Below are 14,942 nucleotides of genomic sequence, written 5' to 3'. Positions count from 1 at the left end.
AAACGAACACTTTGGATGTGATTGGTGCATGGCCATCTGCCAGTCAGACAAGAAGAACATATTAATAACCTGATTCTGTAAATTGAAATTTACTGGAAATCATGGCTCTATTTTGGTCTAAACTGTGGAGATTATCCATGTTAACACTGGCTATCCCATGAGCTCCTTTGCCTACAAACTTGATGACAAGTAGCTGCTAAGAATCTATTCATAATGTTCAAATTGAATGCATTTAATTTTTTTAGAAATGGTGAGGAAATCAAAGACATTAATAATGCTATTTCTTTGCTAAAGGTACTTGCTGTCAAGAGTCAAAGTTTGGTAACTACTTATCTTACTTCATGTAAAATACTTATATTTCATTGGTTAATGATGGGAAAACAATAACAGGAAAACAATAACAGGAAAAAATACTACCTGCTACCACTCACCACTGAGAAGCCATATCACTAACAATCAAATGCCATCATAATATGGTGCATTCAGTGCAGATGACATTAAAAACTGTTCGATTAGCTGTTTTTGAGTTCACTAGGAACACATGTATTTTGCAGACTTTCACTGCTTCACTTGGCCTTCTGGTGATACCTGTAATGCTATTGGTTATTATAGCTTCTACGCTGACATTGTCAGTCTTGTATTCTTAATTTTGCACATAACTCACTTGATATATTTATCTCCTGAACTCCTACTGCCTGTGAAACAAACTGTTTTGTGTCCATGCATCATACAAAGGGATCTTGAAGCCAATCAATATATGCAATGGTCAAAGGGAAGTAACTCTGATACTCTGCTATCAATCAAAACACTCCAGTTCCACATGACACAGTTTAGACAATAACACATATAACAGCCTTAATTGCTGTTATTGGAAGTCATTGTCTACTGAATATGAAAAAGATATCATCAATATGCTGGCAAAACATATATGGAGAACTTAGGATAGACATCTGTTCAAAATGAATTTTTTATTGCGTTCTCTGATGAAAATAAAACAGAACTATAGTGAGTTGATTGTTTCAGTTGACATGTTTGGATGCTGCTTTGATTTAAAGAACAAATACAGTCAGTTTTTTGGTACTCTTTTTACCACTGTATATGAAAGGCTTCTGGTTAGTCATAAACAGAACACCATTTTTTTTAAAAAAAAAAACTTGTGGTTAATTAATACCAAGCACTTAAAAGTTGCTAAAAAGCTGTCTGCTTCTCTCTCGCCCGCAAACGAAACCACAGACAGGATACGTAACTCTGTCTGTCGCCAGAGCCCTACAGTGACATCATAGAAGGAACGATTTTCAGTTAGTTGTATAGAAAATATGTAGGAAGCTCATCATTTTCTGATTTCTCGACATCACCAAAGACATGCCAAACTGTTGTGCTGCCGTCAGTTGCTCCTTGGTATCAGGTAATTGTGTCAATATGCACAAATTTCCACCAGACACCGTAGTTTGTGCTTACATTGGTTGTTTGTGTGTGTGAAGCGAGCGTTGTGGAAACCTGTGGTATATACTAAATCGGAAGGTTCGCCCCCTACCATACTTCCAGGAGTTTATAAAATCAAGACTGCTTTTACACACTGCTGACCAAAAGGATTTTGCATGAATATAACCCTTTCTTCCTCGGAAGCAAGGTCATCTATGAAAACAAGGGTTCTAACTTGGAAACTAGGCAAAGCAGGAGACAAAACTAAATGATAGTGGATTGAGAGAAAATATAGCTTTCATTTTTTACAACTGCTGTCACGATTTCAGGTTTGTACAAACCTGTAAACGAAATAGTTTAACCCCTAAAATGTAGATAGACCTGCATGGACCTCATATCTATACCTACTATTACGTCACGGAGACGTGCCGTTCTGATTGGTTGAAATTTCGTTTTGAAAGGTTGAAAGGTCGATTTAAGGTAATTAAAGTGAGTGAGTGAGTGAGTGAGTGACTTTAGTTTTACGTCGCACTTAGCAATATTCCAGCTATATGGCGACGGTCTGTAAATAATCGAGTCTGGACCAGACAATCCAGTGATCAACAACATGAGCATCGATCTGCGCAATGGGGAACCGATGACATGTGTCAACCAAGTCAGCTAGTCTGACCACCCGATCCCGTTAGTCGCCTCTTACGACAAGCATAGTCACCTTTTATGGCAAGCATGGGTTGCTGAAAGCCTATTCTAACCCGGGACCTTCACGGGTAGGTAATTAAAGATCGAAATGAGCAGTTTTAATGACAGGGTTTCATTTATAATGATGTCAATGAGTGATTTATGCATTTGTAAACCCTAGAATATATGTGATCTTTAAGAAGGAAACGTCACGCAAAAGAATGCTCTACTTTAGCAACATATTTATCTTACCAATGTCTACATGAGACAGAGCATGTTCAAAATAATATCTTCATTTGTGTTTGACATATACTCGAAGGCGAAAGTTAGGATGACCAACAAACTTGCTGATTATAATTGAGAAATTTTTTCGACACATTTTAAGTAGTGTTATACTAGTGGTTATGCCCTCAACAATTCACTGAAGAATCTCCAGTGACCACGCTGTGGTGTATTTGCTTGTACAATGCCCACATTCTGCAGTCAATTTTGAAATCTGATGTTTGAATTTAAAATTATTATGTTTGAGATAGCCATGTCTAGCTACGGATGTGATGAAACTGAAAGTGCTTAACTCTGGGATGATGCACCTGATGACATTGCTCTCTCACCAGCTGCCAATGTAAAGGAAACTGAATCTTCTGTGTTAGACGGATTTATCTCTATTAGTTTTATAAAAAGAGTAGCATATGCTGGTGTTCTTTGTGGATGTTTACATCCATTTGAGACAGTTACGTTTCTTAAATGTAGGTGTGGCTAAAATTGCAAAGAGCCAATCAGAGAGTTGCTGTCGAAGGCAGTTCAATTACTTCAAAACCATGGTATAACTATACAATACACCATGGCTGAGATTGAAGGGACAGCAGTCTGTGCATGGCACAGCATGGTAATGAATGTAATCATACACTTAATAAATAACCCAAACAGGTGCCCGCTCAGTAGTTTTTGTTTTGCATGGGTTTTTCATGTTTTCAAGAAAGCAATGGGGAAAAAATGGCAAAAAACAATCCCTTTTAAAAGTGTGTCTCTAAACCTAAAATCATTATGACATACATCATTGTTTGGATGTCAACAGATTTGAAAAAGAAAATTTGAAAGAATCTGCTTGCATTTCTCTATGCCATGGCTAAATGAAAATGAAAGATGGCAAGCCATTGGAATGCTTGAAACTGTAACACCCAAGTGCAAAGTTACACAGCAGTTTAAGGTGTACAGGAACACTACATGGTGCTGGTGGAGATATTCTTAAAAAAAGGCTGTCAGTGCATAATTAAAAGGCTGTCTAACCATCGTTGCCAAAGATTCAAACAAGCTATAATGACAGCTTGAACAGTTCCTGGTGTCAACGAAGTATTGGCAAGGTTCAGTGTAAAGAGTAGGGCTTAGAAAGATAACTTGGCAGAGCATTTGGTCAGTTAACCATAGGAAAGTCTTGAGGTGCCCACATGAGTAGCTGCATGCAAGAAAATGTATGAAAGAAAGTCTGACAGGCCTCTTAGTTAAAACTAAAAGCGCTAAGCTAGCTGTATGGACCAAGAGTTGAACCAGCCTATGTCCCTAACTGGCTGCTTTCTAACTCCCTTTTTCCCATATTTGGGAAAGATATTGATGTTTCAGAAATTCTTGATGCATGCTTTGAGGCTGCGTTCAAAGACCAATGGTCACATGCTAAAAAGTGAAAATGTGTTATGCCCTTGTGAACAGGAAATGCCTTGTTACAGGAAGAAATTTCAGGAATGTGATGTTTCAGTAAGTAATGATGAGGCCATGGTTTCTCTCATTATAAGCAAAGAAACTGATATTTGAAATTTTGATACAACCTCAGTTTTCGAGGCAAAGAATTACGTTATGTTTTCAATGACTATTGTGGGTCCAAAGGAAATGTTATACTTTGATAGCAAATAAAATATACACTTACTTGCAGCCCCTGTGGGCGTGGCTCCTTGTGCGCCGTCAGATTCTCGCTGACCTGTCCCCCCTGCAGCATTGTTGGCAGGGGCGTCCTGTCCAGACATCAGGCTTGATGATGGCGGTTTTCCACTCCCTGATCGCTCCCGGGCAGATCCCGAACCACTGCTGCGGCACCCGGTAGGCGGATTGACTCCTTGACGCCGAGCCCACGCAGAGGAACGCCGCCCACTACAAAATGTCATATTCAACATAAATCGGTTCATTCCAAAGTTTTACATTACACGTTGAAGGAAAACATTTCTAGTGTATGCCAACACAGAACCAATCCTATCACCACCAGTCACTGTCAGTTTGAAAAAATAATACCTATCCTTGACAATTATCAAGCCATTTTTAAAGACTGAACGCTTACTCAAGTTCAAGGAACGTGATGGGTATGAACAGCAACTGTCAAAACAGACATGTTTCACAACTACTTCAAACAAGACCTTGAAAGATACTTTGCAAAATAGTATCTCTAGAATGTCAAGAGGCACCCGTGCTACAGTACCCATGCCTGGTATAAACATGTTTTCACATAAAGCGCAGTACAGTCGAACCCCGTTTATCTGGACTTTTTGGTTTCAGTCGAAAATAGTCCGAATAGCGAGACGTCTGGTTAACTGGATCAAACAAGCAAAACGTGAAAATTAAGCGAAAGCAAACAAATTTTCACGTACATATATCAACGTGATATAGTGACGTACGCGTCACTAGTGTTTTGATGGCTAATTAATCAATTCACACCAAATGCCTTCTGATAGATTAAGAATGAAATCACATAGTCGTGCGGTAAACGGTATTGACGTGACACATACACATGCACGTTGCACAGATCTTTCTGTCCGGATAACTGGATCATTTTTCAATGGAAATGTATGGGAATGGTTTGAAAATTCGCAGTCCAGGTCTGGAAGCGCGGGGTCTGGTTAAGGAGTATAATTAATGAACATAAGTTTTGTTTCACATAAAAATCGTCTGGAAGGCAGGGTTTCCAGATATGTGGGGTCCGAGTAAATGAGGTTCGACTGTACTAGCCTTTGACATATTTTTCAAAGCAGGGCCCCATCCAAGAGTTAGTTCATGTCAAATGTAATATTCAAAGAGGGAAGTTAACAATAGTGCACTACATGAAACCAGTTTCCCCAATTTTACATCTAGTGACCATGACCATTTCATGACTTACTGAAGAGTTAATACGAGCAGGTTGGATGAATAATTTCTGATATCAAATACATTTCTGTAGGTAGCGTTAGAAATATCCTCTATACAACTGTACTAATCACATTCTGACACCACTTCAGAGACATGTTATGAAAACATCTCAGTTATGTTCCTATCCAAAACAAACTGGGGGACATTTTGACCAAATTGTGATGTTTTGGCCCTTTAAACAATTCTTAAACAATAATTTTGGACATTCATCCCATAGACATAGACGTTGTTTCCCAAATTTGAAAACAATCCATAAAAAAGTCTTTAAATTACTTGTTGAACAAATTTGTCACAGGAATTTTTAAGAGTTCAAAAGAAATTTATACATTAATACATTCCTTAAAAATATCATAACTAAACTTTGCACTGCATCTCTCATACAGATATTGAAGGTGATCCCCAAATTTGAAAACAATTCAAGTAGTTCAAGTTATTGGAGGAGATAATACAAATTCATCTGAAAGAAAATCATGATTGCTGAAGTCCATCACTCAAAAGGCCATCTCACACACAAACCACCTTGGTGATTCAGTATACAGTGCAATGGTAGCATTGTAGCTCCTGCATATTTACACAGACTTATGACTGTCATAGTGGAAGGTTTCTTTGCATGACAGCATCCAGACTGTCAACAGCAGATAAGTCGATGTGCAAGTCAACCACATGGTTATACATAGATCGTAACGATTAACAGTATTTTCAATTAGTCTCATACCTGCTACTAGCACAGGATCCCGTTTTCTTGCCTCTTGAACCCCTCTTGTGTTTACTACTACTCTCACCAGCAGGTGCTTTAGTCGTGAGGTTTTCAGCAGTTGGCTGTTCACCTCTAGAAGTTAGGGTTGAAACCTTCAGAGTAATGGAAGATTCTGCTTCTGGTATGGATGACCTGAGGCACTGTCGTTTGGGTGGTAGATCCGATTCGGCCTCCGATCTTGACGTGGTAGCAAGCTGTACTTCTGGTTTTGGATCAGATTCAGCTTTGTCTTCTGAAGTGATTGTTTCAGATCTTCTTGCACTCTTGATCTTTTTGCTTTTGCTTTTTCCTTTGACTGATGATCGTCTCCGTGAGAAGTAGGAGATACCTTCACTCAGTGTAGCTCTGATGTTGGATCTCAACTTACTCTTGATTGGACTGAATCTGGACGGACTTCCTGGCAGTAAAGGTATGGTGACAGTATCTGCTATTATGTGAGACCCTGAAGCAGGGTCACTTGTATCGGCCAAAGGGATGCTGGAAGTATCAGGAACAGCTTTTGAAGCGACTTTGTTATTCTTGAAGACTTTGTGAGTCTTGTGTGGAGAAAGCTTCCGACTGCTGTCTGACTTGTGATGAAATGACTTCTTTGTTTTGACTTTAGGTTCTGAATCAATGGACTCCCCAGAGCTCTGTCTTTTCTTAGGCTTTTTTGTTTCTGTTTTTGACTTGGCCAATTGTTTCGTACTGAGAATGCAGGGTGGTACTGCAGATGATGTGGGTGCTGGGTCTTCAGCCCCACTGCAATAAAAATCATAGCAAGATTACTAATGAGTAATTTGGTTTGGGTTAACGTAATAACAATGCTCTTAACAGTATTCCACTTTATGGCAGGGCTTTTGAGCCTAATAAGGGAAGGCAGGCAAATTTCTGATGTTTAACACCATGGAGAAACCCATGACCACACATATGACCACATACAAGCTCAAACAATCAAGGTGATCAGTGATTCAAAGTTACAGCAATGAATTTCTGGCCTGTGACTCTGCATAATGACTTGCAGCACCAAAGACATTTGGGAGTTACATTCTCTTTAAAATATTGGGTCTCCATCAAGAACAAGTCCTAGATAATGTCCAAATGTCAAGAAGATATTTTATCTTTTGCATCTTCTGATAATACATCTTTCGAGTATTATCTTCAGCAAGCCTGTAAATGTTCTTCAACACTTGTTTCATTGAATTCGGGTCATAAATATTCAAGTTAAGCCTTCCATATACATACAACATGTAAAAGAACATATCCATTTGCAAAGTGATGTTTCCAAACCATACATGCAAGAATTTCCCCATGAAACTATTTACAAGACATTTAATGAGTCCGTAACCTTGACATTTGACTCAATCATGATCCACAAGTAACGTTAACTTGCATATTTAAAATTAATCCAGGCTGACAGGAAGATACTTTGAATTTTCATGAATTAAACATAAAAAATTCTGAAATTCCAGCCTTGTTTTCTTATTGTTACCTGAACAGAATAATGCTGATGTCCAAAGGTTGACTAAACTCAAAAGATCATGAACACTGTGTCTTACATATACATCTTTACTTTACTCAAGTGAGTGAGTTCAGTTTTAAGTGGCACTCAGCAATATTCCAGCTATATGGCAGCAGTCTGTAAATAATCAAGTCTGGACCAGACAATCCAGCGGTAAACAGCATGAGTATCAATCTGCACAATTTGGGAACCGATGATGGGTGGGTTAAACAAGACAGTGAGCCTAACCACCTGTGAATCACCTCTTTTACACCAAGCATGGGTTGCTGAAGGCCAATATTCTAACCCAGAACTTCACAGGTTCCCATTATGTAAGTAATCTTTCTAAGTACCCAGTGCTAGCCCAAACCTTTAACAACAATCTAAATTTGCTTGTTACAACATAGATCTTTATTCAAAAACACAGCTATGCGAAGGAGGTATATACCTGTTCAGTAAGTATTGTAAGAAAAGTATTGCTTAATTAAAGTCATGTGTCTTAAAACATGTAACCTTGCCTGATGTTTTTAACTCACATCTTCTTCCCTCTCAAGTAACCTTGACCTTCATTGTCATCCAATCATGTATCAGAAAATGTCCACAGATGGTTTTGCACAATATTCCACAAATATCATTGGTGAAATCCCCAGAAGTGTGCTGGATACTTTGTCAGCACATGGAGAATCGAAATGGATTTCTGGCATGGTGAGCGAATCCTTCAACTACACAGCCACCCCAAACATGTGTAAGAGGCATATCATACCTTTCATTAGATTGTGCTGCAATGAAATTATTGAGAAGTCTCAATCATCACATGTAACTGTATTATCAAAAGCTGACACCACATTTACATCATGTAACCTGTACATCCAACCACAAGCAAGCCCTTGTGAAATACATGGTGTTCTAAAACAAAAAGTTCTTACCTCAGCAGTTTTGTCAGAGTGTCTGTTGTGCGTGGCTCAGCCCCACTGTGACGATGTGTTCGTCGACGTGACCCCCCGGGCTGGAACTCAGGTTGGTCGGCCATAGGCGGCAACCGTAATCTGGCTCATGCCAGAATCTACAAAGCAATCAATACAACATGAATAACTGCCCTAAAAGGTGAGCCAGCTTAATACTTAAATGAGCCTAAAGAGAAATATCATAAGCTTTAGAAACTTTCTTATAAGTCACATATAGTAATGACCTTCTGTACTTCACGAATGAATTCAGCAATGAGTTTTTAGTCAACAAAACTTGTCATTAGAGAGATTTTAGCATGAATTGCATGCTTTGCTCTCTAAGAAAGGATAACAATAAATGTATGAACAACTTCTTTATTACACTGTTACACATCCTTCATATCTCCAGGGTATACGTTCTGATAAGTCTCAACTATACCCTCTGTGTGTGTGTGTGTGTGTGTGTGTGTGTGTGTGCGCGTGCGCGCGTGCACACACACACATACACATGCGAGCCAGTTAAGGGAGGTAATAAAATTTGTGGACCAAGCCGTAGATGCATCCAGGGTATAGTGGAGACTTATCGGAACGTATACCCTGGAGATATCGAGGATGACTGTTACAGTGAGAGCAACATTTCTGTGTGGGTTCTGACACCATTACAAAGCAAGTGATCACTTGTAAGGAAGGATACATTGCTATCCATCATTCCTGCTCCAAATTCTAAATGTCTCTTTAAGAGGTTTCTCTGGTTTCTAGGTATTAACGTGTCATGAGGTGATATTCAGAAACACCTAGTTCTAATAGTTCCAGAGTATTACATTATGTCTGAGGCCTAATATGACAAAAATATTGGACAACAAATTTTAATTCATTGTTTTGAAATTCCAATTAAATCAAAGACATTTTGGAGTATTTTTTAAAAAAACATTACTTGAAAGGTCACAATGAACTGGGCTTCACTCTTTACACCCATGTGGGGAATTAAACTTGGGACATGACGAGCAAACACTTTAACCAGTTGGCTACCCAAATGTCTTCTCTACATAGTAGGTGAGTAATGGGATTGAGTGAAGAATCTCAACCATTTCATTTCAGGTGAATGGTGGCAAATCATTATGCCATACAAATCACATGCAATAGGAGATAGCAAACATGTGGGGCAAAACTGAAGCCTTTGAAATTGCTTAACATGGTCCTATAACTACCTACCTCTCAGTGATCTACTATTTTCAGAAATTTCAGAATGTGCTGTATTATGAAACTTATGCCATCATCAATGATCAAACTATATGCTTAAATGATTAAATTCACTGTGAATGCATATTGCCTCTCTTTAAAAACTTTCTCCAATTAGAATGACAAAGAAATCAGACCAGATGTGATTTTTTATAAAGGCATTAAATAATGATTTCCATGATGGAATTGTTTGTCATAATGATAAATTTGTTTGTCATAATGATAAATTCACATAGGACAGCAAGAAATAAAATCATATGATCATTATAATGAGATCATTAGTTTTCATTATGTGATGCTGCTGTTAGTGAAAAACATGGACTTGATGCCAAGCTGGCTATGGTTGCTAGGCAGCAGAACAAACCACACCCTAATCTGAAAGTGCATCTGATAATTGCTTTACCATATTTAGAGTAAGCCCCATATTCACCCATGATTTTCAATGCTGCCTTTGATCAACAGTAAAATGTTCCTGAGGCTTTCAAAATATGTTCCTCTAGTGGCAGCTATGTACCTACAGTCACTGACCTACACACTTGTTTCCCTAATCAGCATATTTAAACCATAAATATATATGTCCACAACGCATGCGGAGGAGATTCTGCTTGAGAACATTAACAATAGTACATTTCAATGATTTTTTCAACTTACAAAAGGACTTTCTTTCGCCAGTGCCAAATTTGCAATGCATCTTCTAGACATTTTGGCAGAAAAATAGACAAGGTTCTAGAAAATGAATAGATTAACAATTTGTCTCTGAAATGAACATATACTGAAAAATGTTCAAAGTGAAAGAAACTAAAATGAAATAAAAAGGAGCCCTGAGATTTTTTTTTCATTTTCTGAAGCTGTGGAAATCTAGACTTGCCACATTTTCTAGACTTGCGTGGACTTTCTTGGTTATTTTTGTTTCAGGATATGTACAAGTACAGATCAGGATCTGTCCCCAGCTATACTATTGGAAACAAATATGGGAACACCTGAAAGTACAAGTGTCCCTTTATTCTTTTCCAGGTTGCTTCACAAGCTTTGTATTGTACTGTTATAGGTGAAATTCTGGAAATAAATAAAGGAAGACTTGGACCTTCATGTGTTCCCTTATTAGTTTCCATGAGTGTACATTATCCCCACCCCTACCCCATTTTGCCCAACCATCACTGCAATTACAACAATAAAAAATAAAGCAAATCTGAAATTGCCAACGTTCAGGTTATGATGCACATTTGCACTGAACTAAGAGCAAACCTCTGGCTGTCCTCATTTATTAATGTGCCTTAGATAAGGAAAGGGGGGGGGGGGGGCACCCTGCACCCAAAAATGTTTTAAAAGATTTCCACTGAAAGTTTTTATGACATACAGGTCACATCAGAATGACTATTTATGAACTTTGACTGAACATGGAGATGACTAACAGGAAGTCAACATCAGACAACAAGAATCCTCATAGGGAGTTGAAGTACTGTAAGACACTATTATCCCCTTAAAGCCCATGCTTTATGAACCTTAACTCACTCACTCACTCACTCACTCAATCAGAAAGAAGCTTTCATAAGTTAGGTGGTAGTGGTGGTGGCAGTAGCAGTAGTCTAAACTGGTGACTTCCCTTCCAAATAACACATTAATAAACAACTAGCATTTCCATTCAAGACAAACCATTGTTATTATGGCCATATTGACCACAGTTGGAATTACTGACATGTTATTTCATGCTAGTAACAACCTCCTCAACATATGTGTCCAACTTTATTTTTTCAAAGTGTGAAGTCTGTTAAAACCTGCCTCTAAGCATGCTATGTACTGGAACACTCTTCATAATATATATCAGCAAAAGTGGTTAAAATATCATTATTTAAACCGCCACATTCTAGCAACTATTTGTATGGTTTCCTTGCAGCAAGTATTACTCCTGGTCTGTGAATTTCCATTCGTTTTTGATGAGATTACTGACGACTGCTAAGAATTCTGTAACAACATATATATGAACATGATTAGCATGATTTTTTTTCTACCTCGACTGTCACTTGGGCCTGTTCATTAAAAATCATGGTATCTGGGGAAGTATGTCATGTTGATCTGTAACAAGTATTTAACAGGCATCAGCTAAAGTTGCACTTTTATAAAAATGGCAAAATTGTTAAAATCAAAACTGCTGTATCAAGAATTTAGATATGAAGATGAACCTTCCTAAACAGCTAACATTTGATTGGTTTCAGAATATATAAACCCTTTGTTTAATAAAAGCAGTCAAGTGTGACGTCAAGTGGATGTTCTGTCTGAAATTCCTAAGAAAAATATTGTATCAGTGTTAAAGGCATGATATACCTGTTAAACACCTTTAATATCTGCTACACTAAGGCATTTGTACCGATGAGTGACATACCAAACTACACTTATGTGCTGATGTTCTCTTCCAGCATTCACAGAGCTCCAGATAACGGACCGTAATGGCGTATGTACGGATAAAAAATATGCATGCTACAGTAGGTAAACAATCAGAATACACAACAGATATGCACCACAGAAATGGTGTAGAATCATTTACGAGCGTATTTATCTGAAAAAGTATTGCTATATTGTTGACCAACCTCTTCACACAAGAGTAGCAATGTTGTGGTGCATATAAGAAACAAAGCACAAGATTACTTACACGCCATTAAATTCCATTCAGCACACTGAAAGTACTCTTAACTTTTTCTACTACTCATATATTGAAAAGATAAGACGTACATGCTCCTCATGTTGAAAAATTATCTTCAGCTCTGCATTCACAAACCCTGCATAACCCACTACTTTGACCAAATCAGCATATTTTGCCAGTCTTCCCCTAAAACATACACTTAGAAATAACCTTAAATGGCAATATACCATTTGACAGTTGGTTCAAACAACATTTTGGATATCCAACCTTTATGAAATCAACTGACAGTGATAGACTTGGGGCAAATACCATCCAGACATATTTTCAAAATGTTTCAACATTTCACACTAGCTTCTATAAAATTACCAAATTTGAAATCCTGGGCATATTTTTCTGCCCCTTTCACAAAATAATGAAAACTAAACAATTTCCTACAGTGTACAATGACAAAAATAAATTTTCCGAAACTGAAAGAACATATGCTATTGACTGTTGGTCGACCAGCTGATGGTCAGTAAAGGGCAGTGGGGCCAGTAAAGGATCTACCATCGAATCAAAGTCAGTTGCATGGCAGGCTAGATTTTATCTGTATTCACACTCTTATTTATGTTCCTGTCAACCAGTTCAAGACTGTCCCTATATTGCAACAACTTTACCTTTGTCATAATCAGTTTCTTTCATAATAGGACAGTAAAGTTTCCCATTTTCTGTAATTTACTATCATGTCTACATTACTTGTCATATTATTATTTGTTTAGGGGCTGAGAAAAACAAGCTGTCAATAATTGTCCTGCCATATGTTCATACTGCAATTTGCTTGCATACTTATTTCATCACTCCCCTCTATAGTCCTAGAAAATATTAACTTTGCACACGTGACAACATGCACCACCCTCCAAGACTAAAACCACAAGCTTGACAGTTTAGTTTTCAATGTTTAGAACAATCTGATTCTAATGCAATGTTTACTTGAGTGAGTGAGTGAATTTAGTTTTATGCCAAACTCAACAATATTACAGCTATTTGGCAGCGGTCTGTGAATAATCAAGTCAATCCACTGATTAACAGCATGAGTATCACGTTGGGAACTGATGCCAGGTGTGAACTAAGTCAGCAAGCATGACTATCCAGTCCTGGTAGATGCCTCTTATGACAAGCATAGTTGCCTTTTATGGCAAGCATAGATTGCTGAGGTTCTATTCTACCACAGATCTTCACGGGTCCAATGTTCTACTTGAAGCTATGGAAGGAGAAAACAAAACTTATCATAAAATATGAAACCCGTAAGGCAAAGTCTTACACAGAGCAGTGCATATAGAACAGATGGCAGTAAGTTTGTTAACACTGCACTCTGCAATATTCCAGTTTTAAGCTGGCAGCAAGAGAGCAAGGACAACATAAGTACAGTCATCAGATCAACTCCATGATATTCAGAATGAACTTGAATACATGCTTAATAATACCTAGCATTTGTGAAACAGTGCCACATGAAATTTAAGATTAAACCATATGCAGGATTACTTGAACAACTGTATTTGAACACAACTTGGAATATAAAGTTCCACAATTGATACGCTCTACATATTATAGGTGAGAATTATATAGGTAAAAGTAACCTTCCCTGTAACCTAAACATGAATTTGAAACACAAATCCACCTGTGACAATCTACCATTCAATAAATGAAGGGGACTTGGAAAAAGTCATCCTGACCAGCTAGCTTGGCTACTTCCTTTCTCAAAAAGATTCAAGTGACTTAGTTGTCTTGCATAAATAATGTACATTTCATACCAGACATTTCTTAACAATGCATTTGTCATTGCCAGGCATAGACACAATCTCAGGTGAACTAACCACATATATATGACTGCAAGTGCACGTTATACTTTGCAAAATATGACAATGTGTTCCATATGAAATGATCACATCTAGCGTCAGCTGGTCGTCAGCCATGATGGTTTAGCGTTCCCAATAAACACGAATTTTGTCTCAAATAATTCGCTTTTCGAGACACATATCAGTGTACGAAATGAAACATATGAGTTCATAAAATGTTAAATATTTAAAAAAATTCAAATCAAGAGTGTTAGTTTCATCTTTGATCTGATAATCTGACGACACAAAGACGATAGCCTGGCGAATAAATCTAATGACGAGCAGAAGTACGAGCACAAAAGTGCAGTTTTCTGAAAACAAAGACAGTTTTCGACACACATTTGGCACAAATTGTCAAGATAAATGTGTATACATACTATGTTACTATCTGTAGATATGATAAGATAAAGCAATACTGGAAAATCTGGAATTTCTCCTTGCTACTTCATCGAATTTGCAAACTAGACGTACACAGATGATCTGGTAACACCTGCGCACGCATATAACTACTTCCGGTTTGAAACACTTCCAAATTAATTTCTAATTTTTCAACCAAGAAAGGTTTAAACGGTGAAAATAGCCTGCTGCAAACTTGTAAGTCAATCAAGAAAAAGCAAGTATAACACACTGGTTCTAAAGAAGCGAAAGTTCACTGACCCGCTTAGGAATCGTAACGGGGTTGTTGTGCTAAAAATAGCCCTTGACATAAATAAACTGTGTCCGTGTCACGTGTTATTGTTTAGGT

At 37.8% G+C, this 14,942-nt stretch overlaps 1 protein-coding gene across 3 annotated transcripts in view; it reads right to left on the bottom strand.

Moving 5' to 3' along the window:
- The window catches only part of LOC137281258 (E3 ubiquitin-protein ligase TRIP12-like), a 78,547-nt gene extending 63,846 nt beyond the window's left edge, over window positions 1–14,701 (bottom strand). For all 3 annotated transcript variants that reach the window (XM_067812405.1, XM_067812408.1, XM_067812406.1), the window contains exons 1-4: window positions 14,575–14,701; window positions 8,429–8,565; window positions 5,981–6,763; window positions 4,019–4,239 (exon numbers count right to left, since the gene is read on the bottom strand). In XM_067812405.1, the coding sequence (XP_067668506.1) occupies window positions 4,019–4,239; window positions 5,981–6,763; window positions 8,429–8,532 (1,108 nt within the window). In that variant the 5' untranslated portion in view covers window positions 8,533–8,565; window positions 14,575–14,701. The remainder of the gene's footprint in view (window positions 1–4,018; window positions 4,240–5,980; window positions 6,764–8,428; window positions 8,566–14,574) is intronic.
- Window positions 14,702–14,942: the final 241 nt, after the last annotated feature.

Source organism: Haliotis asinina, chromosome 4, assembly GCF_037392515.1.
Source record: "Haliotis asinina isolate JCU_RB_2024 chromosome 4, JCU_Hal_asi_v2, whole genome shotgun sequence".
Lineage (NCBI taxonomy): Eukaryota > Metazoa > Mollusca > Gastropoda > Lepetellida > Haliotidae > Haliotis > Haliotis asinina.
This window is presented reverse-complemented; position numbering and strand designations above follow the sequence as displayed.